A 26,228-nucleotide genomic window follows, 5' to 3' on the forward strand; every position below is an offset into this window, starting at 1 on the left:
CAGTTCACATGGGCTTCTTTTCAAGTTTTTCTTTATATAAACAATTTGCTTGGTTCCAAATTAGAAGCCTACATTGGGCAGTTAGCTCCAATTTGGCAGTTCATTCTTAATTTGGCTTTCCTTATGGGNTGGTTCAATATTTACTTGGGGGTTTGCAGTGATCATAGGGACAGGGCTCCAACATGAAGTGAAGGTTCATGAGAAGGAAAATGAGGGGAAGGCTGTGTGTGTGTGTGTGTGTGTGTGTGTGTGTGTGTGTGTGCTGGCTGAGGGATGAAGGTGGGAGGAATACCAGTATTCTGAAGCAGTGAGAGTGGGATTGGGAGAGAGAGTGCATGTTGAAGAAGAAATAACTTCACCAGTTCACATGGGCTTCTTTTCAAGGGTTTTTCTTTATATAAACAATTTGCTTGGTTCCAAATTAGAAGCCTACATTGGGCAGTTAGCTCCAATTTGGCAGTTCATTCTTAATTTGGCTTTCCTTATGGGTGGGAGGGAGGGCTGACAGTTAAAAGGTTGATGGGAAGAACTTTGGTATCCTGGTGTAAAGACAGACCCTGGGATCAGAAGTTTGCCCTGATGACTTTGCCAGTGTGCTCATTGCCCCTGTCCTGCTGGTGGGGGGAGGGGGCATACAGCAGGCCCTTCTTTCTCATATGCCCTTGACAGACCAGGACTCACTGCTAGAAAACCCCAGGGGAAGTCATTGCTGAAGATTCTAATGTGGGGCACGTTAGGTTTGAGGAGCATGGGGAACATTTGGGCAGCTGGCAAGACCTGGGCTACCAGGAGAGATTTGGGAGTTAAAAGCATATTAGGTGAGAGTTGACACTGTCCAAAGGGAGTATATAGAAAGAAAAGCAGAGGAAAGGGCTTGTGGAGTCATTACAGCCTGTGAGGTGGGAACAGGGTTTGGGAGTACTAACGGTTTGGGGAGGGTTTGTGTGTTTATTTGCCCATTCATTTATTCAACATTTCTTGAGCTTTATGCCAGATGCTGAGTTGAAGAGGAAGCTGGGGATTTAAGAGGGAGAAGAGTTAAGAGGGGATCCCTGGGTGGATCCAGCTGAAGGAGAAGGGAGGGGCTAAGTGCCTAGGCTCCCTCTTGCCAGGAGAGCACATCTGCTAACACAAAGCTGCATCTGTATCTCAGCCAGCTCTCTTCCATTTCATCTCCTCCTCTCTACCCACACTCACAAGACGGGGAGCCACATGGCGGCTTCCTACTCTCTTGTACCACTCCACCCCCCACCGGGTTCTTTCTAGGCACTTAGCTGTGGCATCAGCAGCACCCCTTCTGAGAGATCAGGCAATCCCCAAGGGTGAGCTGGAGAAGGCGCTGTCTGTCTGGCTGTAATTAGCCCCAGCTGCTGTTGCGAGGCAGCGTTGGGGGCCGTCAGGAGTGCAAATGCATGTGTATGAACCTGTGAGCGTGGCGCCTCATTGCTATCACTCTATTTTTCAGTGTATTGTGCGCTGGCTGCAGCCTTGCTGCTCTGAAACCGCTCCTGTCCCTGAGGATCCCAAAAGACAGAGTGTTCAACAGACAGCACCAGCTTGAATCACTAATGCTATTAAGCAGGAGGACAACAAATATAGGCCCCCATATGTCCTGGATATGCAAGTCCCTGCTCTCTCTTTCCCCACCCCCGCTTCCTGAATGTTTCCAAGTGAGTGAAGTCCCAGCACTTGAAATTAGCAACACCTCACTTCCGCACAGCCTTTTGGCAAAGAGCTTTCACAGCTGCCATGTCATGCATCCTCAGACGCTTCTAGGAGCAGCATTTTATAGGTGAGGACCCTGTGGTTCAGGGAGGTGGAGAGATTTGCACAGGCTAACCCAGACAGTTAGTGGCAGACTTGTGTCCGGGAAGCAAGTCCTCGACCTCCTGGCCTGGTGGCCCATCCCCAGCAGAGCACTGCCAAGAGGGCTGCTCCCGGGTGGCTCCAGCTGCTGCTGTCTATGAGCTCGTGAGAACCTGTCAGCTGTGGCTCCAAGACCTGCCTCAGTGATTGCTGAAAACGCTGAGAGTGCTGAAAACCAGGACCCTCAAGCCGAGCCTGACCTCAGACAGTTTACTGAGTACTTGTTATGTGCCCACCACTGTGCTGGTGCTTATGGGAGACACAACAGGGGTATTGCATAGCCCCTGTCCTCAAAGAAGTGATAACTTGAATGGGGAGACAACTCTTAGATACCAAGTCCAAAGGCCATTCCAAGGACTTCTCTCTCTTCCACTAAGCAGTCTCCTGTCAGCGACAATGACACAGGGACACCCTTCTGAATTCATCTCTCTTATCGCAGCCCTGGGGTAGAAGGGGATGTGAGGATGACTAGGAAGGGTAATGAGGAAGGGCAGAGAGATGGGGGAAGAAAGGGAAAAACTGGAGCTCCTAATAAACACCAGGCACATTGTGAAGTTTATATGTTATACATAGATCATTCGTATTATGCGTATCACATATGTACGTGAACATAGACACACAAACACATACACAATCACTTTCCAGGGATTGACTCATCTATTTGGCTCACTCTCAATCATGAAAAGAGCTTAGGACAGTGACACTTAGAAAGCACTGAATGAGTGTTAACTAGCCTTTCTTCTTATCATCATCATTTTCATTGTCATTATCGGCATATTATAGGAATTATCTCATTTCTTTCTTCTAACTACAGGGCGTAGCAACTATTCTTTTTATTTCCAGTTTACAAATGAGGAAACCAGTACCTTATTTTATCCAAGCTTGTGGGTACTGAGAACATAAAGAAGAATTCAGTATGGTTCTAGGCAAACTTTGGGGCTTTCCCTATCTAGTGGGAGAGACCGAGGCACACATAAGCCCTCATGGTCCAAGGGTGCTGTGGTAGAGGAACTTATCTGCGGAAGTTGAGGAAGGCTCCACAGATGAAGGAGGATTGAGCAGCATCTTGAGGGATGGCAGGTTATGTCAGGAGGAACAGTGGAGGCAGGGGAAGACATTCCAGGCAAAGCGAGCAGTATTTACGTGACAGGGCCTAGTGCATGTTTCAAAGGGCAGGACAATTGTAGCTGGGTGCACCACTGGCAGCAGCAGGAGGGAAGTAGACGAGTGTTTGGGGTCAGCTATTCAGAGCCCTGTTGGCCAAGTTGATGGTTTTGTTCTGTGAGCAAGAGGGAGCCACTGGAGCTTTTCATTAAGGTAGATTCGGGACAGACTAGGAAGACAGTCCTTGCCACACCAGGGTGTGGAAGGATTGGAGGGAAGAGAGGCCAGCTGCAGGCAGACCAATTGGGAGACCATCTCCAGGGTCTGGGCAAGAAGCGGAACAGGCTCTGAACCACGACTGGCAGTGAGAACCGAGAGGAGGGGATGGCTCAAGGCACATGCCAATAGGTAGAAATGTCAGGGCTGGCTGTCATGGGGTCAAGGAGAGGGAAAAGGTGACAAGGATCCTGAGGTTCCAGCTTGGGTCTGTGGTGATACTGTCAACTGAGTCAAGGAACACAAGACTGTTAGTAGAGAGGGAGAGTGAGGGGAGACAGGTGACAAGGTCCGTTTGGACTTGTTTGGTTTGGGATGCTAGATAGTGGACATGTCCAGCAAGAAACTGGGAATCTTGGCTTTGAGCCCAGGTGAGACATGGGGGCTGGACGGCCACCACGGTCAAGGGGTATTAGTTGACCTCATGGGACTGGATGCGGTTTCTCCTCTCCCATTTTACTCCTCCAAGGCAAGGGCTAGGGCTAGGGACAGAGCCAGGTGAACCCCAGTATTTAATGAGGGAGGTGGTGGGGGACACCAGCCCGGAGTGAGGAGATAGCCTTCTTTGGACCTTCCCAGAAACATCATCCCCTTCCCCTCATGATCATGGTCCTTGTTCCAGGGCTGCACTCAGGCTAGTGATAGAAGGAAGGGAGGGATGGAGGGAGGGAGGTAGGGAGGAAGGGAGGAAAGAAGGGGAGGAAAGAGGGAGGGAGGGGGGAAGAAGGGGCGGAAGAAGGAGGGAGGGAGAGAGGGAAGAAGGAAGGAGCTCTGTGCACAGAACTGATGCCCGCACAGGTGCCATGAAGCAAAGACAGGACAGTCACTTCAGCTCTGGAGTTCTTTAGTGTGGGAGTGTCTTCTAACAAAACCTAATAAATTAACAGCTGTGGATTTGGGGCAGCAAGGACAAAGACCACAAGTCTACAGTGACCCCTGGAGCACTCAGTGCTACTGACTGCGTCTCCACTTTTGCAGAGCTGGGAGCACATTCATGACAGCATTTTTCAAGCTCCTGTCTGTGCAAACCACAGCCGGTCTCCTAGGAGTCCTAACACTTTAATTAGACCTAGCAGGTCCCAGAACAAAATCCCATAATCCCAAAATCTATAGCAACAAGTTAGGCATGAGAGTTTTAGTTACACTCTGGATGTAAGAGAACCCTAACTGCCACTTTCTTTCTGAGTCTCTGAATGACCCTTGACTAATCCCATTATCAGAAGTATTTATCCAGGACGGCCTTGGTCTCTGACACCTTGAGGACTTCTACTGATTTCTCTATTAAATCTCTGGAACCATACCAATAATAGTTCTGAACATTTTACACTCATCATCTCATTTATTCCTCACAAATATTATAAACCCTGTTTATATATATGTATAATATTTATAGTAAAAAGAATAGCAGACATTTTGCTGAGGCGAGGCATGGTTCTAAACAGGTTACATGAAGTAATTCATAATTCCACACGAACAGTACTATGAGGTATCATTACTGTCTCCATTTTACAGGTGAAGAGCAAATCACAGAGAGATTGAGTAAGTTGTTCAAGGTCACACAGCCTATAAGAGGCTTAGACTGAGAGTTAAAGCCTGCCAGTGTGGCTCCACTGTGCTATTAACCAGTAACGTCGTCTATAGCCCCAACTAGCTCAAAATGGTTCTAAATGAAGAATCGCTGTGTGTTTTGCACCTCAGACTGCTAGCATCGCTGATTTAGGTCTGGAGTCTAGATAACTGAAACTACTCAGGGTCTTTGTGAAGTAGCTTAGGAGCTGCTGCTTGGACAAGACAGGGTCAGCACTTCGAAGGCATTTCCATGTGCTCCTGGAGAGTCAGGATGTAGGCTGGGGTTCATTATGGGACCCAGCTGTGTGACTTTCCTCCCCACCCCTTACCCACATTCCCCAAGATAGAGTGCACTGTTTCTTAAGGTGTGGCTTAAGGAGAGCTCTTTAAACATGCAGATTCTAGGGCTGAACCCCAAACCCACTCTGCATCTCTATAGAGGTAGCTGCTGGAATATGCATTTTAGTAAACTCTCAGGCTGAATTACTTTGAGAACCATCAAAGTCTACTTTGACAGCATATAGGCTTGTCTTCTGGTTCTAGAAGTACCATAAGCCTAACTAGGGGTGCTTCCCACTCCTCTTTCCTGCTGAGCAGAGAAGCAGGGAAGACTAGAACGCAGAGAACACGCTGAGGGCATGCCTGTACAGAAAGCTGAGCTGCTTGTCACCACATCCCTTGAAAGAGTGAAGTCTGTATCCCCAGGAGAGGATGGGGAGGGACAGAGAGAGGAAGCTATGGAAAGCCTCTGGAAGCCTTAGTACCCTGGCGCCCAGACAAGGGAGTCCCCTGAGGGAGGTAGAGAGTGGGGCTATTGGAGGAGGAGAGCAGCTATGGGCCAGCAGCCTCAGGAGCTGAGGGTCACAGTGGGAGTGACCCTGGCTTCAGAGTGATGCCATAGCTGCAGTGAGCTGTAGAGGAACCAGAGACCCAACGTTTTCTGTAGGGCTCCTTTTGCTTTGTTAGTGCTTCAGGAGTTGAATCCTTCTGGACCCTGCTCTCCCAGAAGTGATTCCATTTCACCACTAGGAGGTGGGTAGCAAAGCTCAGTCTGTGGTTGGGGAAAGCCAAGGAAATGATTTCATGAATCTTTAGCAGTGAATCCATCTATTTAGTTAGCTGGGGGATGGAGCAGATCAGAACTAGCAGGAGGAAAGGCTTAGGAATGCTCTCTAGTGGGACTTGGAGGAAAAGGTGAGAGGGTGACATTAACTGAAGGAGATGGTGAGCCCCTGACCCCTGCAGTTGTGAGACTTGCACGGAGTGGGATGATCTGCTGTTATAACCTATCCTCAGGCAATGAAGCATAAGCAGAGAGCCAGGAATGTTAATCATTGCTGATTTTTGTTAAGCATTTCCCTTGTACTAGGCACTGTACTGGGCTGTACAGGCATCATCACATTCAGTCTTCACAACATTATATGATAGCTCCTATTACTGTGCCCATTTTACAGATGAGGTTTAGATAGATTATACCACTCGCCCAAGGCCACACAACTAGTAAGTGGCTGAGCCAGAATTTGCACCCAAGTGGTTTTAATCCAAACCGTGTCCACTAGGCCTTAGCAAGGAGCTTAACATAGAGCTGTGGGGATGCTGCATCCTTGACCTGTGGCTGTACATGGGCAACCCCTCTTCATACCTTATAGCTCTTGGTAAATGAAGTGAATCACTGTATCTACCATGAATCTCCTTGGGAATGAGTTCAATGCTGGTGTCAGAGGAAGGAAAGGGTGGGAGGAGGGTCTCAAAAGTCTAAATCTGAGTGTGGTCCCCTCCTTTGACCTACCCACTCTGGGCTGAAGAAATGCCAGGATTGTAGGGGCAGCAGATTGTTAGATCTATTTGTTCCATGTACTGAGGCCTCATAACATTTTTGGAGCCCTTGTTCAGTGACTCAGGCAATTCAGCCTGAGGGTACCTTTGCAGGGAGTTCCCCTATCTCTTATGCTATGTTAGTACGTGAGATTCTTCCTCCTTATTATACCCCGGTTACATTAAGTGGGTCTTTTCTTATTCCCCAAATCCTGAGTCTCTGCCCCAATAAGTTGCCTGTACTCCATTTTAGCAAGAATAGAATCTTCCCTTTCTGCCAACAGAGCTTCTTGGAACTTTGGCCTTGCCTGGGTCATGCTTGCAGACTCCTGTTCTGAGGCTCATGTTTGTACCTAGAATGATTTCATGTTCCTCCTCTCTCTTTGTCCCTCTATCAGAACCTGCTTTCAGGGTGGGTGATTTAAGAGACTGATCCTCCCAAGAGGTTGGCATTTTAACTGATGCCAAAGCCCTGAGTCAAAATAATTATATACTTAAAAATGTTCAAGCCCTTGGGAGCGGATGGAGAGATTGGAAAGGCCGATGGAACATTCTTAATGCTCCTGGAATGCCGCAAGGTGGACATAAAATTCAGGCTTCCGCCAAGACAGGACTTGGATTATTTTGGTTATAATCAGAATCCGTAATCTGCCCCCACCCCAGCACTCAGGGCTTTGATCAAAAGTCTTCCAGACAATGAACCTCTATGATCCAAGCATCATTTTCTCAGAGCTCCTTAGAAGGAGGAGAGCTAAGAAACTTCATGAATTACCAAGGACCAAGCAAACAGGCGGTAGTGATGTCAGAAACAAATTCCTCCTGAGACTAGTTTTGTCCTATAGCCTGAAAACAAATCCAGTCTTCACCAGACATAAGGTGGAATTCCTGTCTTGATTTTTTTAGCACTGATATTAACATTATTCTTCTCAAATCCTCTTCAGAACCAGCCCTTTTAGAACACAAATTAGAAGCTGTTTATTTTGCCAATCGGAGAAACTAAAGGCAGCCAGCCTTGGCCAAAGGAACATCTTATCCTTTGCCTTTGCTAAGGACAATGTTCCTTCTATTGTGCTCTGTGGAAATAAAAGGGCAAAATATGCTTGCCTTCTTTTATTCTTATTCATGGTTGAGGGTCATATGAAAGTTCAGAGAAGAGCACAGTTTTTAGTATGGGTCGTGGCAGGTTTTCCAGAAGGCGTCTTAGCCAAGATATTCCCCTCCCCTCCAAACAAGTTATGTATCCCTAAGAATGATTTGGTGTCAGTGTTAGGGGAAGAGGGTAGGTAGCATGGCCTGGCTTTGTCATCCTGGGCTATTTTGAGGGGACTTCAGCAGTCCCTAGCAGAAGGAAAAGAAAGGCTGATTCTCCCTTTGTGAGCAGCCACTGGAGCTGCTTCAGGGACTGACAAGCGGGCCAGAGACAATGTCCTCTCTCAGGAAAGCAGTAAAAACATCAGAAATGCTCCTTTCCTGGGGAGCCCTTAGTTATTTTGGCCTCTCTTTCCATTAAAATAGGAAAGCATTGAAAGGGACCATTCGTGGCACAGCATGGAGCCTCCCCATTGTGGCAGTATTTCTAACTGCGTTGAGAATTAACCACATTGCTCTTCCTTTTTACCATGGAGGAGTTTCTAGATTTTTATTTATACCCTACCGCTTACAACATCTTTCACTGTTTCAGCAAATGACAGCATAAAAGATGGAGAAGCCAGCAGGGGCTGTGCCCACAATAATAGCTGTGGTTGCATTTAAGACATTCAAATGCCAAGGGTGCACTTCTCCCATTAAGTCCAACATAAGAAATCAGGTGTGCACAACATTGATGAACAGAAGACCCCAAAGGACGGGTGGAGTTTCTGGTATGCTGTGGTGGGGGGTGGTGGGGTGGTGAGCTTGGGAAAGAACGAACAGGCATTTTCATTTTCCAAACTAAGAAGCAGTTTCGGGTGAAGGGGAGAGGTGGGGATGTAAGAAATTCTTCTAACGCCATGGACCTGCCCACACCTGAGTCAGATAATGATGACCTTCCCCAGGCCCTGCTTTCTTCTCCCCCTCCCCAAAAGACAGCATGAGCATGAGTAAGCCCGGTACTTACAGGTGCAGAAGAATTTGGAACAGGAAAATGGAGCTTACAGGCTCCCGAATGCCTGCCGAGTCAGTTGCATCAGATTAGGAAGTGATGATCCTAAGAATAAGATGTTTGGAAAATCTTGTCCCCCGAAAGACCCCTGCTTTGTCTTCTCAGCCCACATCCAAACTCAGACCACCCCCAGGATGTCTTTCATCCTGCCAGACTGCCTGGTGCCTCCATGCCCCTTCCCGTGAGGGTGCTGGCAGCCACACTGCCTCTTTGAGCCTGTGGCCCGGCAAGGTAGTCAGGCTCATGGGATTAGGTTGGCAGGAGCGACTGTCCTCTAAACGATTAGCCCAGAGAAAGAGAGAGAGAGAGCAAGCAAACCCGAAAACGGGTCCAGGGTAGAGAGCTCCAGGTCCTTAGCATGTTCCTGGCGTATTCCGAAAGTGGCATCCACAGCAGAGAAAGTGTCCCAAAATAGCTCAGGCTGCCAATGCCTTGCTGAAACCTGAGAAAGAATTGCTGAATTTAAAGATCTGGGTCGCTGTGGGTGTGTGATCAAAGTGCAGATTTGTTGGTAGGAGGAACTCAAGCCATGAGCTTAGGAGTGACATGAGGTCACTTGGGTCATGGCCTGCCTTCTTGTTTCCAACTTGCTGAAGTTGGTGGCAGTGTCAGAGAGCTCCTCTGTGGTGAGGCAGGGGTTTGGAAAGAGGTCCTAAGGATGCTGTTTTCATGCCCAGGTCTCTGATGCGCTAACAATATGAAATAGCAGTGCTCTGTTTTCTGCATTTCAAACAAAGGAACTGATACTATGCAAAGGTTTCTTTAGGTTATTGCTCCATGACTGATGAAATTCCCTTTTCAGTAGATTTTTCATTTCTTTTGGCCTTTGGCATAAGTAAATGTCAGCTTCTTAAAAATCAACAGAGAAGAGCAAACAGTAGGGTCTCTGTGATTTTCTTGGGATTTGAGAAATCTCCCCTCCCTAGCTTCTGACTGGATCGTGTCTGTACATTGCTGCCTGTGGTCCTGGGAAGGATGAGGTCCACCCAGACATGCTGTCTCATTTTTATATTTGCTGAGATCTTGGGACCCTCTCCTTTCATCAGGTATGTCAAAAACCTTAGGATTGTCTGCAGAGAGTGTGGTTCGGTATGTGGAAAGGTCAGCATATGTCATTCTTGGACTGGCCCTGGGGTTTAAGAAGAAAAAGCCCAGAATTTGGTTTCGAACCCCAACTCTGCCTGTCTTTTGCTGTATGAATTTGGGCGAGTCACTTCTCCTCTCTGGACCTCAGTTTCCTCTTCTGTAAACTGAAGACAATAATCTTCTTCCTAATTCTAACCCAAATGGTGTAAAGAGTAACTCAAAGAGTTGAAAGAATGCTACAAAGGGCAGGGTTTGGCACTTTCAGTAAGTGGTGACATTTTTCAGTTCTTCAAAGTCCCTGATTGGTCCACATGCCTATAGTGAGCCCAAGACATCCCACAGTTCTAGGCACTATGAGCTTCACGTCTAAGAGTCTAAATAGTTTCCACTTTCAAGTTGTGGGACTTTTGGCGAGTAGCTCAATGCTTAGCAGCTCAGTTTTCCCATCTGTCAAGTGGGTATACAAAGTAGTAATAATACAGGTCCACAATCCCTTATCTGAAACTGTTGGAGCTAGACATGTTTTAGAGTTCAAAATATTTGGATTTTAGAAAAGTAATGTGGTACATATAACATATATATCACACCTTAATGAGATCCAAGATTATACCCTGTCATCAAACTCATTAATATTTCTAAATGGGATAAATGAATAGCCTCATGTCAATTCAGGCCTAGTTTTGCCACCAAATGAGCTTGCCACAAAATTTCAGTTTTCAGAAGCTTTGGGATATCAGAGAGGCACATAGGAAATTGTGGACGATGAAAGAAGTTAATACTTATTTTGTGCATGTAATGTACCAGGCATTATTCTAACTATGCATTATCTCATTTAACTGGCCCAATAAGCCTATGAGGTAAGAAGTATTATTATTATCATCCCCATTTCATAGATGAGAAAACTGAGATTCAGAGGTTAAATCACTTGCCCAGGGTCCCAAAGCCAGTTAGGAGCAATACTGGGATTCCAACCCACACATTTCCGCTCTTATCCACCTTCTCTGCCTAATCCATGGGGTTAAATTGAGGCTTTAAATGCCTACAGGGGCCGAGCAGGTCACTGAAAAAGTAAAGGTGGACCTATGGGTACTGAGGCAAACTGGTGAGCACATGCCTCACCTACAGGGAGCAGGTTGTTCAGCTCTGGGCTGATTGTTGCTATATTTGGAATTTGGGAATGGAGTCTTTTTGGTGTGTTTGTGTGTGTGTGTGTGTGTTTGTGTGTGGTGTGTGTGTTCCAGAGAAGCCAGGAATCTAGCTTTTATCTGAAATTTCCTGACTTTTAAATGGTTGGCAACTAATTTTTAAAAATGTTAAAAACATTGTACGGGTCAAATAAAATCTGTCTGCAGTCTGGATTTAGCCTGTAGCTGCCAGTTTTCAAGCTCTGCAATGAGTAAATAGATGTGAAAGTGCTTTGGAAACTTAAAAACGTGCTCTAGAAACAGAAGAGTCTAATTTTAGGGTTATATCTTGTTTTTTCCTTGACTGTGGTCTAGTTTTTAAAAAACTTGTGTTCCTGGCCTGATGGAGATGAAAAGTCAGAATTAAATAGAGACTTCAGTGAACTTCAGTACTTCATTCCTTTGGCAGGCTGGATAAATGAGAGGCCTAGGTGTACTGGATGGACTAAGCCTCAGAATTCCTGCCACACCCACAAGCCCCTTCTAAGGAGTTTCCATCCACAGACCCTAGCTGAGGGAAGTAGCAGTTTCTTATGAATAGGTGACTATGCTTGGTACCACGTGATCCTGCTTCCCCCTAGCAATAGCCACTTGAGCCAGGAGAGGGCATCTGATCCATGAGCAGTCACTCTATAGGCTGGCAAATAGCCTATGAAGGAACCTGGGATGAGAACTTTGCCCAGCAAGTACAGTTACTGAATTTAGACCAATGAGAGTCTCTCTCTTGGGGAGTTTGAATACCAGACCTAGAAAGAGTGAGCAATTGGCAGCAGGGACAGAAGCTGAACACAGAGAAGGCAGGCAGCAGGGACCCCGGATAAGCAGGACCAGGAGAGATTACTGAACTTCAGCTATGTGCCAGATTCTTTACACGTTGTTTTGTTTAAAACATTCAAAGAGCATGCGAGGTAGGTACTGTTATTATGCCTGTTTTACAGATGAGGAAACTGAGGTGAAATAACTTGAAGTATTGGGGTTCAAGCCCAGGCCTGTTTGAAGTTAAAATCAGAGTGTAGGAACCTCAAAGCCAGTGGTTCTGAAACTCTAGTGTTTCAGAATCACTTGGGTTAAATGCAGGTTCCTTGGCGTCACCCCAGACCTATATTGAATCTGCTCTTTGAGGATGGAGCCTCCCTCCCCTTACAAATCTGTGTTTTAGCAGTTTTCCCAGGGAGCACTTGATGCAGGGTTTCCCCACCACACTTTTATTTTGAGAAATGCAGTTTCAGAGGGTATGGCAAGTACTATGTACTGTGCTACCTTTACCTACAGAATGAAGGTCAATGTCAACAGATGTGGTTAAATTCCAATTTAAAGTCTTTTGGAAATGGGGCCAATTATGTAAAGAAGAGGACATTAGTTTGTTCTCTTCTCTCATCAAGGAAGTCTACATTGTTACCAGTTATTTGAGAGAAGATACGATTGAGATGAATGCCCAGTAGTTGTAAACATGATCAGATCTGCACTTCAGGGTGGGTGCAGAGCTAGCATATATTCACTAAGCATTTTCCATGAGGTGCGTAAACTGTAGAAACTCAGGGCTCTGGCAACAAAGAACATGAGAGAAAATTACCAAATGCAGATAGACATATTGTAAACCATGGAGCTTAAAATGTAAACCTACTTGCTAGGCTGATCATAGAGGTTCTTCTCAGCCCTAGAGAATTTGTGTAAGAAGCCCGTCCATGCCTTTATTTACACCATTGATTAAAAATGCTAATCAGAAGAGGATTAAGACTAGGGACCTCCTTCTAGGTTGTTGCAGAACTCCCACTCTGGCAATGGTATTCAACTGGTTTTGAATTTTTCTGCTTTAAGAACTCTCCCTGGGAAGACTAGTGGTCTGAAGTTTGCTTGGAGAGTCTCAAGCCAGAAACTGATTTGTGGTCCAAATGCTTAATGGCATCAGACACATATTCCTACAAGAGAGACATGTGGTCCAAGGGGTGGCACAGGTCAAATGTGATGGCCAAGTCCCGCCTCAGCAGGGCTTGAATCCACACTTGGCAACGTTTATTTCTCTCTGTCCATTCCTGTGGATACTTTATCTGTGTTAATGTCCTCATTTAGGCTAAGGTCAAACTCTGTTCTTCTCTCTTCGGCCAGAAAGACTTCCTGTTTTACAGGTATATGATCTTATCTGTGTTGATATTTTAACTCTGAGTGATTCCCTAAAGCAGGTCCTTGGACAAGTGCCCATCCTCCAGGAAAAGTGCAGCAGTCCACCGTGCAATGAGAAAGCCTGAGGACTAGGTAGAAAATGTTTCGCAGAGAAGAGAAATCTATTTGATGTATTATTCTTTATTCTGAGGTTATTTCCTTCTCTTTTGATATTGAAGCTCTTTCTTCTTAGAAAATGATGATTTGTGGTTGTTTTGTTCCTTAATGCTTTTACTTGGGAAAATAAAAATCTGGAAGTTCAATATCAGCCTCTCAAATTTTGGGTTGCATTAGCTGCAAGTCTGGGAACTGGTCTAATTTTGAGTGTTCTGCTAGCACCTTTAGGTACCTCCTATTGCCACTTATGTTCTAAGTGCTTATAAATTACCTGCTTCGTAATCTGCAGCAGAATCTCTCCGAGGACTGACATCAAGCTTACAGCTCTGGAGTTTACGGTATACTGGTCTGTAGTTTCCTTATTTAAGAAAATTGGGACACTGCCCATTTGCAGTCCTCTGGTATCCCTCCTGTTCTCTTTGATTCCACAGATCCTTCAGGCCGGCACCTAATGCAAGGCAGTTCCGTTTGCTCTTCTTATAATGTTCTTTTCCCTATAGAGTTGGACATGCATATACATGTTGTTTGGGGAATTTGCAGCACATCCAATGAAAGCATAATTCCCAACTAACAGTCAAATCCTTTTCTTTGGAGCTACCCAGAACACACCTACCCTCTCTTCCATATGACAGCCCTTCAGAGACTTGAAGACAGTGTGTGACTCTCCTGTGAGTTAAGAGCACTGGCTGAGTCAGACAGACCCGAGTGACAAGACCAGCTTCACTCCCTCTCAGCGGTGAGAGCCAAGGTAAGTTACTTCATTTTAATTTCTCTGTAGTTCAGTTCTTTAGCTGATTTAGAAAATGGGAGTAAAAAAACCACTTTATTGGTTTATCGTTCAATAAATAAGATGAGGTATGTAAAGTGTTTAACATAGTGCCTGGCATAGTAAGCACTCAGTAAATGTTAGCTATTTCCCCCTCTTTATTTATAAAGAGCCGATGGGCATTTTAAGTGTCAGGGCTGTGGGGGAGGAAGGAAGTGGGGAGGGTTTCTACTTCCCTGAATGATCAAGGAAGGCAGAAGATCCTAAAGTAGACCAGGTATTTCTTTACCCTTAGGTTGTCTGTTTTCAGTTATCTGGTTGCCTATTTGCTAGGGCTTGGGGAGAGAATATTGTTGAGAATCTAGGCAAAGGCTTATTTTCAACAGCTGGAAAGCTATTTGTTGACATATTGAACCGGCTCTTGTTTATTCTTATTTCCCCGAGCAGCTAGCCATGCAATCCCCTAAACTCAATTACCTTTTGTGAGGCGGCAGGAGCATGACACCTCCTAGCCGTATTGATCAGTGCAGACTGGGTGGGACGTGAGGGACCTGAGAGATGCTAAGCAGCAAATTCTGGGCTTTTCCTTCCTTAGAAGGCCTCTCTTCTCTGTGTTCCTAGAGACTCTGGCTTTAATAGAACAGAAGTCTATGCCTCACATGGGCTGAGCAAGCAAGAATCCTCTCTCAGTAGCCTCCTTAGAAGCAGGCTGATGAAAATAGTCACAATGGGCCAGAACTTGGAACCCTGGAGTGACCAGTGCCAGGATGGTTTTCTAACTGCAGCTCTTTGCACACACTGGGTTTTGCAAGCAATTGAATGATATGAACTCTGAATGCCATTGCAGCTAGAGAAAGTTTAGAAGGAGACACACCCAACTGTGAACAGACAGAGGAATGGGACTTGCGGAGGATGGGGGGCTGGTGGGGTGGGGCATTTTCAGGACTTTAGCTTTATCCAAAGTATGGAGGATTTCAAGTCTTTATCCTAAGACTATATTCCTAGATTACTTATGTAATTATTAAACATAAATAAAAGTTAGAGAAAGAAGAAATTATTTTAAAACAAACTAAAATAAAACACAAAATAAAATGGTACAACCATTAAGCTTGTTGGGGTAGAAAGGTTGCTTGGGTGGGGGGTGGATGTTGGGGATTCCTAGAGAGAGCTTGCAAGGAATGGAGTGAAAAGGGCTTGAGAAAGAACCCTAGGGAAACATATCTTTAAAAAAAAAATTAACTTTTATTAGTTTTTCTCTTTTCGTATTATGGGTCCATTATAGACCAATGAGAAAATACAGATAAGGAAAATAAAAATAAAAAATCCCCTCTAATCCCATCATTCAACTATGGTCACTGTTGATGTTTGGTATATATCTTTCCAGATTTTATTTTTTTCTATGCAAAAGTCTACATATTTATCTTTATGATAATCAGATCCTCATGTACACATTAGAATATATTTTCAATGGCTGTAATAATGGCTGCTACAATTGCACCATGATTCATTTAATCATTAAATGAGTCGTGTCCTAACGTTAGACACTTAGGTTATTTCCAAAATTGTTGCATTAGAACATAAACAGTGCCCTGCAGCTGTGTGACACTGGGAAAGCTAGTTAACCTCTCTGTTTCTCTGGTTTCTCATCTGGAAAATGAAGGTGCTAATAGAACCTACCTCGTAGTATGTTGTAAGTGTCAAATGAGATCATGTAGGTAAAGTACTTAGCACAGGGCCTGGCACAGTAAACGTTAGCTTTTATTGTTAGGTGTGTTAATAATAATAATAATAGTTGTTGTGAGGCCATTGTTAATAGAATGCCTATTCTGTGACTTTTATGTATTTAATTTTTTTCTTTGAGGGGAGAGGAGAGTGACTGGAATTTTTCTTTTGAGTAGTATACTATAGTGAGGTCTGGAATCACACAGAGCTGTGTGCTTTTGGTCATGTCAATTCATCTCACGGAGGCTCAGTTTCCTTACCTGTGTACTGAGAATTTAAAGGATCTAGCTCACAGGGTAATTGTAAAGATCAAATGAGATAATGCTGGTGAAGCCCTCAGCCCCATTCTTGGCATATGGGAAGAGTTCAAGGAATATCAGTTGTTGCTGTTGTTGTTATTATTACTACAAGGATTCAACTATTTGTAGTAAGAAAGTTTCCTTGCTTTGTGGTGTGGGGATGTGGGGGCGATGGCAGTGAGTAGAGTACTCCGAGTTTCTAATCACTTGTCTGATTACAAAGAGATAAAATTATTTTGGAAACAGAATGGCCAGGGCTGAAATCTGGGCTTTTAAAAAATTATTATTATTATTATTATTTTATGTGACCGTGGTCACATAGCCTTCTCCAAGCCCATTTCCTCATGTATAAAATGGGAATGACCTCAATGCCTACCTTACGGGTGTTGCTGGGAGGTCGGAATTACATAATGCATGTGTAGTGCTTAGCCCAAGTGCTCAGTTGTTGTTGGTTGCTAATTATGAGGTTTATAACGACCTGAATGCCTCCCTTGTCGAACTCTATATCCCTATACCTGCGCTGCTTGAACTTCACCTGGAGGCTTTGCCCTATCCAAGGCTCAGGGACCGATTCTCCTTAGACTGAGGGTTTCTCCCCTTAGACTGAGTGCACCAATTCAGGAAAACTGGAGTACTCCGGTAAACCTTTCTGCTAGCTCTACTCTGACCTTGTGCCCCAGTTCTAAAAAGCAGGCTGTAGCCCTATTTGTATGAACAAGCCCTCACCTGGTATGCTCAAGGCTGGTCTGTTTTTCTTGCTAGCTGTCTGAAATCCATGGAGGCTTTCTGTTGAATCCTAGTCCTGTGGCAGGGATCCGGTCGCTGGATTTTTCTCTGTGTCTCTGACCCTGGGGTAAATTGCCTTTGTTATGATCACCATTACAGGGCTCTATTAAGGTGTTTGCTTGCCAGCCCCCACTGTCCATCCTCCCAAACCCTCTTTCCCTGCACCTGAACCTCTTTGAATGTTTCTGATGCTGTTCTACTCAGTCTCCAGCCTCAGTTTCTTTCCCTCGAGCCCTCTGCCTGTGCTTCCATGTCATATCAGTTGCAGTGTCTGGGTCCCACGACTCCTGTGTCTACTCAACCGCAGAGGGCACATATCTTGTTTCCTGGCAGGGACCCTTTTCATCGCATCTTTTTAATTGTGTCAGTCTCCTCTTTTCTTTGGGCAGAGTGGGGTGGGGCATAGGCTGGTGGGACTGTTTGGGGTGACAGGGAAGAGGGGTGGAGTTGCATAGGCCAAGTGCTAAAGCGGAGCTTCTGGAGGACTGTCAAGTGAAAGGCGGCCAGAGGCAAATGTCAGAGCCTATATAGAGGCAGGAATCTGGGACCAGAGAGACAGAGCAAGCAGTAGCAAGTCAGGAGCAGTGGGGCGGGTGGGCGGGCAGGCTGGCTGGCGGGCAGGGGGGCGTGGCAGGGGATAGCAAAGGGAGATTGCAGAGAACAGCTGTTGGTACTGGGTCTTACTTTAATGAACTGGCTGGGCACGAGGTATAAGTTAATTGGCCATAGTAAAAGAGCTAGGGGTGCAAAGGATACTCTTTCCCTCTTCTCTGTCACTGGCAAGGTAAGATCTTTCTGGGTTTTGCCTGGTGGGAAACTGTGGCATGTTCAGAAATTTTTCTGAAGATGGGAGGTGGAGGTCTATGGCTGCTCTTTTGACTCATCTTTCCCATTGCACCAATTATTACAATAACCAGGGTGTCAGCAGAAGGCCCGCATTTCTTTTGTGACAACCATCTTGGGGTTGTCCAGGCTGGAGACAGAGGCAGGGGACTCGGTAGTGTGACTGAGTAAGGGGGAGAGGTGCATCTTTATAGCACAGTGGTGAAGAGTAGGGGGCTCTGTGGATGGAGCCAGGAATCTATGTGACCGCAGGCAAATTATTAAGCTTCTCTGGGTCTGAATTTTCTTATTTGTAAGATAAAGGAAGAGTACCACTGAAATCTCTTAGTGTTGCTATGGGGACCACATGAGATGATACATGTAAAGTGCCTAGCAGAGTGTTTGCCAGTCAGTGCATGCTAAAGAAATGTTCACTGTTAGCATTTCTGTTGCAAGTTTTCTCATTATTATGGAATCACAATTCCATGAGGTTGATGGCTTTGTGACATTGTCCCAAAGTAGCAAGTTTTCTGCTTTTGGCATGAGCAGGCTGTGGGGACATGTCAACATTGTGTAATATTCGCATTGGCTTCCAAGCTGTGTGTCCAAAAGCCCCTTCTGGGGCTGCCTATTGGAGCAGACTGGAGGGGTGAGGCTCTGGATCACCCACCCCCATGTCATCAGAGAAACTTGAAACTTGGACATGCTAGAGACTGGGCTTTAAGTGACCCATGGTCTAGGACGTCAGAGAAATAATTGAATGCAAGCTCAGGGATGCCAAACACTAGGCAACCCCCAGGAGGGGGTCACAGTCAATGATATACAGTTTGTTACTGTTGCAGTGACCCTATTTTAGCCTTGACCCTGGCTAATCTGAGAAAGCTGGTAAAATGGGGATAATAGTATCTATTGCCCAGGAGATTGCAAGAACCAAATGGGATAATGCTTACAAAGGCCCTCATGTTATAGGAAGTTGTGAACAGTTGTCTAAAGTACAGTGCCTGGCACATACTATGTGAAGCAATAAATAAATAGTAGTAATGGGGTGGTGGTTGCTGTTATTAATAAGAATAATGAAAACAATAAGCAGAATTTTCAGTTCATGGAATGTTGCTCTCAGTCATTGATCAGATAAATGTCTCCCTTTTCCTGAGGAGAACATTCAGGGCCATCAGAGTAGTAAAATGAGGATTAAACCATTGGCAGAATTCAATGAGCTCCAGGAACTAATGATTATCCTGGGGCAAAGGACTTTCTCATTCAGGCCTGCCAGTACCTTGGCTGGCTTGTGAGTACTGCGGTGGGATAGAATACAGGCCAGGAACCTGCATTTCTCACACTTGGCCAGAAGGTGGTGCTGCTGCTTTATTTGAGTCAGGACTGCTCAGGCTCCTGGCTGCGGAGGTTGCTGGCGTTTATAGCATTTACAAGCTGAGAGGCTGTGGGTTGGTTTGAAAAGAATAGAGGCAGAAGGGATATTTGCTCCAACTCCAAAGTTGTTCATTGCTTCACAGCTTCTTTAATCTGATAGCCTCACCTTCAATGCCGTATACCTGAGAACGCATAAAAACAGGTCTCCATGAGCAATTTGTCTATTTCCCAGTCTTCTTGATACTGACTTTTGACCTCTAAACTTGTTTCTTATTTACAGATTTTCTTGCCGCTTGGGCTCCCTCCACACTGTCCTGTGGCTGTGGCAGATATGTCAATACCCTTACATTCACTGCGATTCAACAATACAATGAGGGAGGAAAATGTTGAGCCCCAAAACAAGCGGATGGCCTTCTCTGGACCAATGACAGAGACCAGAGCAGACGTACAGATTCTGCATTCTCATGTACAGTTGCCTATAGTCTCAACTTCAGCCTCAGACCCTGGAGGGACATCCACACAGTTGATGACATCTCCAGCCTTTGACACCATGTCTGCACCTCTAATGGGAGTACCAAACTCTGGAGAATTATCCCCACCCCTAATGCCAGCCTCAGACTCTGGGACACTTTCCCCATTGCTAATGCCAGCCTCAGACCCTGGGGCACTGTCCCCATTGCTAATGCCAACCTTAGATTCTGGAACATTGTCCCCATTGCTGTCCACTTCAGAGTATGGGGTAATGTCCCCAGGAATGATGACAATTCCTGACTTTGGAATGATGTCCACAACACTAATGGCAGCACCAGATTCTGCAGAGATATCACCATTGGCAATGCCAGCTTCATCCTCTGGAGCGATGTCTACACCTATAATGAGCACTTCATCCTCCGAGGCAATGTCCACACCATTAATGCTAGCCCCAGATTCTGGAGAGATATCCCCAATTCTAATGCAAGATATGAATCCTGGAGTGATGTCTACACAGCCAGTGCCAGCTCCCAGCTCTGAGGCAATGTCCCCATTGCAAATTACAGATGAAGACACCGAAGCAATGTCCAAAGTGCTAATGACTGCTCTAGCCTCTGGAGAGATATCTTCGCTGCTAATGTCAGGCACAGACTCTGAAGCAATATCCTCACTGATAATGTCAGCCCTAGCTTCTGGAGGAACATCACCCCAGCCAACAAGCACCCAAAACTCTGGGGGAATACCTACCCCTCTCATGTCAGATCTAGACTCTGGAATAATGTCTTCACTTTTAATGTCAACTCCAGGTTCTGAAGTAACGTCCACACCGCTACTGTCAGTCCCAGATGCTGGAGAAATGTCCACATTACCAAAGCCAGCTCCAGATGCTGAAGCAATGTCCCCAGCAGTAATGACAGCTCTAGCCTCTGGAGTGATGCCCACCCAAACGATGCCAGCCCCAGGCTCTGGAGTGATGTCCCCATGGTCAACACAAAATATAGACTCTGAAATCATGTCTTCCCTGCCAATGAGAGCAACAGCCTCTGGGGAGATGCCTGCACCACCAGTAAGAGCTTTAGACTCTGGAGCAATGTCCACACCACTAATGGGAGCCCCAGCCTCTGGAAATATGTCTACATTGCAAAAGACAGTTCCAGCCTCTGGAGCCATGACCACCTCACTGATGACAGTCCCAAGCTCTGGAGTGATGTCCACAGAGCAAATGTCAACCACAACCTCTAGAGTAATGTCCGCACAGTTAACAATGGCCAAAACTTCTGGAGCAATGCCCACAGGCTCTATGAAAGCTGTGGCAAAACAACACATGAGAGCCACAGCCTCTGGAAAGATGTCCACGCCACTGAGGAGAGCTCCAGCTTCTGGAGCAATGTCCACCCAACCAGTTATTGACACAGCCTCTGAAACAATGTCCGTGCCACAATTGACAGTCCCAGCCTCTGGATCAATGTCCGTGCTGCAAATGAGAGCCCCTGTCTCTGAAGCAATGTCCATGCCACAAATGAGAACCATGGCCTCAGGATTGACATCTGCAGCACAGATGAGAGCCATGACTTCTGGAGCAATGTCCACCCCACTAATGACAGCCCAAACCTCTGGATCAACATCCACCCTGTTAATGAGAGACACAGCCTCAGGAGTGATGTCCTGTCCACAAATGAGAGCTCTGGCCTCTGGAGCATTGTCCAAGCCACTAATGACACCCAAAGCCTCAGGAACGATGTTCACGGAACAAATGGCAACCACAGCTTCTGAAGCAATGCCCACACTGCTAATGAGAGACACAGTTTCTGGAGCTCTGTCCATGCCGCAAATGACAGACACAGTCTCTGGAGGGTTGTCTGCACTGCTAATGAGAGACACAGCTTCTGGAGCAATGACCACATCACAAATGACAGCCACAGTCTCTGGAGGGATGTCCATGCCACTAATGAGAGCTCAAGACCTGGGAGTAACGCCTGCCTCACTAATGAGAGCCAAAGCCTCTGGAAAGATGCTCGGTCAGCCAATGAGCACCCAAGATCCTGGAGGGATGTCCATGTCTCCCATGAGATCCATGACTGCTGGAGGGATGCAAATGAGTGCCCCAAACTCTGATGTGATGTCCACACCAACAATGAGAGCCTGGACCTCTGAAACAATGTCCACACCACTAATGAGAACCTCAGACTCTGGAGAGAGGCCCTCACTGCTCACAAGAGCTCCATCCTCTGGAGAGATGTCCCTACCACTAATGAGAACTCCAGCTTCTGGAGAGTTACCCACGTCTCTGAGATCCTCAGCTTATGGAGCCATGTCTGCTCCACAAATGACAACCACAGCCTCTGGAATGATGTCCATGCCACAAGTGAAGGCTCCCATCTCTGGAGCAATGTCCATGCCACTAACAAGATCCACAGCCTCTGGAGGGATGTCCATGCCACTGATGAGAGCCCCAGACTCTAGAGTGACATCCACATCACAAATGATGCCCACAGCTTCTGGAGACATGTGCACATTACCAGTGCGAGCCCCAGCCTCTGGAGGGATGTCCCCACCACTAGTAAGAGCTCCAGCCTCTGGAACTATGTCCATACCACTAAGGAGACCCTCAGCCTGTGAAACTGTGTCCACAGAGTTAATGAGAGCTTCAGCCTCTGGACATATGTCCACTGCACAAACAACAGCCATGGTCTCTGGAGGGATGTCCAAGCCATTAACGAGAGCCCCGGCCTCTGGAACAATGCCCATGCCTTTAATGTCAGCCATGGATTCTGGAGAGATGTCTATGCCGCTAATGGAAACCATGGCCTCTGGAGCAATGTCCACATTGCAAACCAGTGTTGCGAACTCTAGATCTACGTCCTTGCCACAAACAACATACACAGTGTCTGGAGGGATGGCCACAGTGCCAATTAGAGCCTCTGCTTCTGGAGCAATGTCCACATCATTTATGAGATCCTCAATTTCTGGATCGATGCCCATGCCACTACCGAGAGCCACAGCCTCTGGATGTGGCATGGGGATGTCCATGCCACAAATGACAGCCACAGACTCTAGAGGGAGGTCCACACCACTAATGAGGGCCTCAGGCCCCGGAACAATGTCCACACCACAGACAGCCTTTGGAGTGACGTCCACTCTGGAAAACAAAACCACAGACTCTGGAGAGGCTTCCATCTCTCACAGTAACATCACAGCCTCTGGATCAAAGCCCACACCACACATGACTACCACAACTCCTGAAACTACGAAACCACCACCAAAGGAAGTGCCATCCTTCGGAATGTTGACCCCAGCACTCTGTTACCTCTTAGAAGAGCAGGAAGCAGCCCGGGGCTCATGCTCTGTGGAGGAAGAGATGGAGATTGATGAGGAGAAGCAAATGAAGGGGTTTTTGGACGATTCAGAGAGAATGGCATTTCTGGTGTCTCTTCATCTGGGAGCAGCAGAGAGGTGGTTCATCTTGCAGATGGAGGTAGGAGAACCTCTCTCAGATGAAAATAAGTCTTTCCTGAGAAGATCCCAGGGCGTATATGACTCCCTATCTGAGATAGACATCCTCAGTGCTGTTCTTTGCCATCCCAAACAGGGCCAAAAGTCAGTCAGGCAGTATGCCACTGACTTCCTGCTGCTGGCCCGACATTTGTCTTGGTCTGATGCCATTCTACGGACCAGATTTCTGGAAGGACTCTCAGAAGCTGTTACCACCAAAATGGGTCGGATCTTCCTGAAGGTGGCTGGCAGCCTAAAGGAGCTGATAGACAGGTCTCTGTACACCGAGTGCCAGCTGGCTGAAGAGAAGGATTCCCCGGGCAACTCAAGCCAGGTTCTGCCAACAGCCTGTAAGCGGAATAATGAGGAGGCCATGGAGAATGAACTGAGCTCTCAGCAGCAGACTGAGGAGGTAATGAGGGGAAATCCACTGAAAGTTTTGAGCAGAGAAATGAGGAGGTCACGACAAGGAATACATCCTGCTTCCTTGGTAGAATCGGGAAGAGGCAAGGGGGAGGCATGGAGCTCCTAGACCATTAAACCCTAAGCTGAAGTTTCATCAAGTGAGCATGGCTCTGCAGTTATTTTGGGTATATTAACTACTTTGAGGAGCAATGTCCTGCCCAAGTTACTGAGGACGTGGGATAGTTGAAGTACGAATTCTTCTCATTATGAGGGAACTGGCTGGGCTCAGTTCCAATTCTCCCCTTGTTCCAAGTCCAATTCTAATAAATGGGTCTTTTGGGAGCTGGGGCCCATCTACAGCAACAGGTGTTGTGGAGTCAGGTCACTAAGGAATTAGAATAGCCTACTCCTTGGTCACACTGTATGCAAGTCAGACAAATTAGCAAAGTGCCTTGATCTGCTAGGTTACAGAACTTATCCAGGCAGAACACCCCTTGTCATAGTAAGTGTGGCTCTTACCTCTGTTGTCTTTTTCTCACTCCCAGCACCAGCATGTTCCCAAACGCTGTTACTACCTGAAAGAGCATGGAGACCCCCAAGAAGGTCTTCATGACCACCTTGGACAGAGCACAGGCCATCATCAGAAGGCCCATACCAACAAGTAAAACTCCATGGAATCTTCTCCTGTGATATCTGACTCGACTGCTAACTGGAGGACTGGTTCCTGGACCCATTCCATTCAACTACATCATAAACCTTGTTGCCTTCACCCTTCAGCCTCCCGCTCCAGGCACATCCCACCTTACCTCTCACTTGGCTGATTTGACCTTCTCTTTCACCCACATGCCTATGACCTGCCCTGACAATCAGAGTGTGGACCACAAGAGTGTATGGTGTATGAGGTTTTGAACTCCCATCACCACTGAGGCCAGTACTAGTTCTTGGTCCAGGGAGAAGTCTAGGCAGGATAAATCATATCTTACCTCAAAACCCCTTAGTGTATCTTGCCATGTGTCAACAGGCAAACTTGAGGAATCCCTGGTTCTATTTCACCTGGCAGGGGAGCCTATAAGGAGAGCGATGCCCACTCCTATACCACCCTTGTAACCCAGTAGACTTGCCCTGTATGCCCCAACTCATAGCACCTAAAATGGGTCTCCAGGGTCCTTGCCCTGTTTATAGTATCCATCCTGAACCATTCGTTTTGACCCATAATAATAATTATAGTGATAGTATGATGGCTACCAGTTATTGATAATGTATCTATCATGTGACAGGCATTGGGCTAAACTCTTGACAAACACCATCTCACTACATTCTTACAGTAATACAACTTGTTCTTGTGTTGTCAGCTTCTGATCTCTTGATCTGTTGTTTATGGCCTTTGTCGTGTCCCTCAGTGCGCGTTCTCCAGCTCTGACCTCTGGGTGACCCCCTCAGTTGTTGATTGCTCTCACTCCCCTTGGCTGTTGTGCTTCATGGCCAGCACTCTTGATGAGGGTCTTGGTCTATAAACAGGCATAGATAGTTAGAACATAATGTGAGCAGTGTTTGCCTTCAGGTGGTGGGGTTATGGGTAGTTTTTATTTTCTTCTTTCTACTTCTCTATACTTTTCAGATTCTCTACAGTAAGCATGTATTACATTTGTAATTATAAAAGTAAATAAACTTCATTTATGAAAAAAGAGTTCATTGTGGCTCCTAGAATTTGATTTACTGTGTCCTTTATTCCACCAATATTAGTTATGTAACTTATGTCAGCTACTGTTTGGGGGACAGACAGATAAGAATCCTGCTGATATGAACATTCCATTCCAATGGAGTGGGGAGAACAAGAACACACCGAACTTAGATTGGAATTGTGAAGGCTGTGAAGAGAAGAAATCAGGACAATGGGGAATTTGATGCAAATAGGACCAATTTATGTATTCAATAGTAGTCCATATAATTGAGTTACTCAATAATCTTTCAACAACAGTAGGAGAGACATGATTAGAAACTTATTTTAGATAGTTAAATTGGCAACAGTTTGGAGACAGGATGGAGGAAGGGATCAGAGAGCAGCTGAGCCCTCTACTTCAACAGTCCACGTAACTGACTGGCTGGGTGACTTAATCTAGGGTGGTGGCAGCGGAGATGGTAATTCATGGACAGAGACCTAACCTTCTCTGAGGACTCAAGTCCACTGCTCCAGGACTCAAGTCCACTGCTCCATTACCCTTAACTTTGGGTCTGATTTCAGGAAGAGGAAAATGATACTCAGGAAAGACAGATTGCCAGACAAATTGGCAGCCCCTTGATACTGTACATAAGAATCTGGCCGTGTGGGTTGCCTGCAGCTGCCTCAATCACCAATGCTTTTGCCTCAGGATAAAGAAGGTGCGATAAGTCAGGAAATACGAATTCCAGAGAGATGGCTGGCCACTGGCGACCCAGCTTTCCCCCTCTTCTCTGGGTCTGTTGGCTCACACCTAGCCCAGTCCAAGACCAAGTGGAGTTTGGACGTCCTTTTTCTGCCAGGATTGCTCTTAGCTACGAAAAGCACTGTCGAGTTTTCTCTCTGCTGAAAAAGAAATGGATAATATAGAATTCGCAACTTATGCCTGGAAAATGTATACAGAAAGGACAATGTCCTAAAAATGAACCTGATTTTCTTATAGCCATGCTAATGGAGAAGAATGGCAATTCTTTTATTTATTTTCTCCCTAGCCATTCTTCTTCTTATTGTTTTGCTGTCCTCTCCTTCAAGCTAACATCACTAGAGATAAATGGAACAA

The 26,228-nt window shown here is 46.1% G+C and overlaps 1 protein-coding gene across 1 annotated transcript; it reads left to right on the forward strand.

Annotated features, from left to right (window-relative positions):
• Nucleotides 1-13,942: 13,942 nt before the first annotated feature.
• RTL9 (retrotransposon Gag like 9) lies at nt 13,943-25,138 on the forward strand. Its single transcript, XM_017894237.1, has 3 exons — nt 13,943-14,065; nt 19,364-23,458; nt 23,997-25,138. Exons 2-3 carry the CDS (start codon nt 19,415-19,417, stop codon nt 24,114-24,116), a joined length of 4,164 nt encoding a protein of 1,387 aa, XP_017749726.1. The 5' UTR covers nt 13,943-14,065; nt 19,364-19,414; the 3' UTR covers nt 24,117-25,138.
• The last annotated feature ends 1,090 nt before the right edge of the window (nt 25,139-26,228 follow it).

The sequence above is a fragment of the Rhinopithecus bieti genome, unplaced genomic scaffold, assembly GCF_001698545.2.
Source record: "Rhinopithecus bieti isolate Rb0 unplaced genomic scaffold, ASM169854v2 scaffold_25917, whole genome shotgun sequence".
NCBI lineage: Eukaryota > Metazoa > Chordata > Mammalia > Primates > Cercopithecidae > Rhinopithecus > Rhinopithecus bieti.

Bases quoted from the DNA above. Each gene is read 5' to 3' on its own strand.
- RTL9 (XM_017894237.1), top strand. From the start codon at position 19,415: ATGTCAATACCCTTACATTCACTGCGATTCAACAATACAATGAGGGAG. The intron at 23,459-23,996 runs GTAATGAGGGGA...TCTCACTCCCAG, and splicing joins CTCAGCAGCAGACTGAGGAG to CACCAGCATGTTCCCAAACG.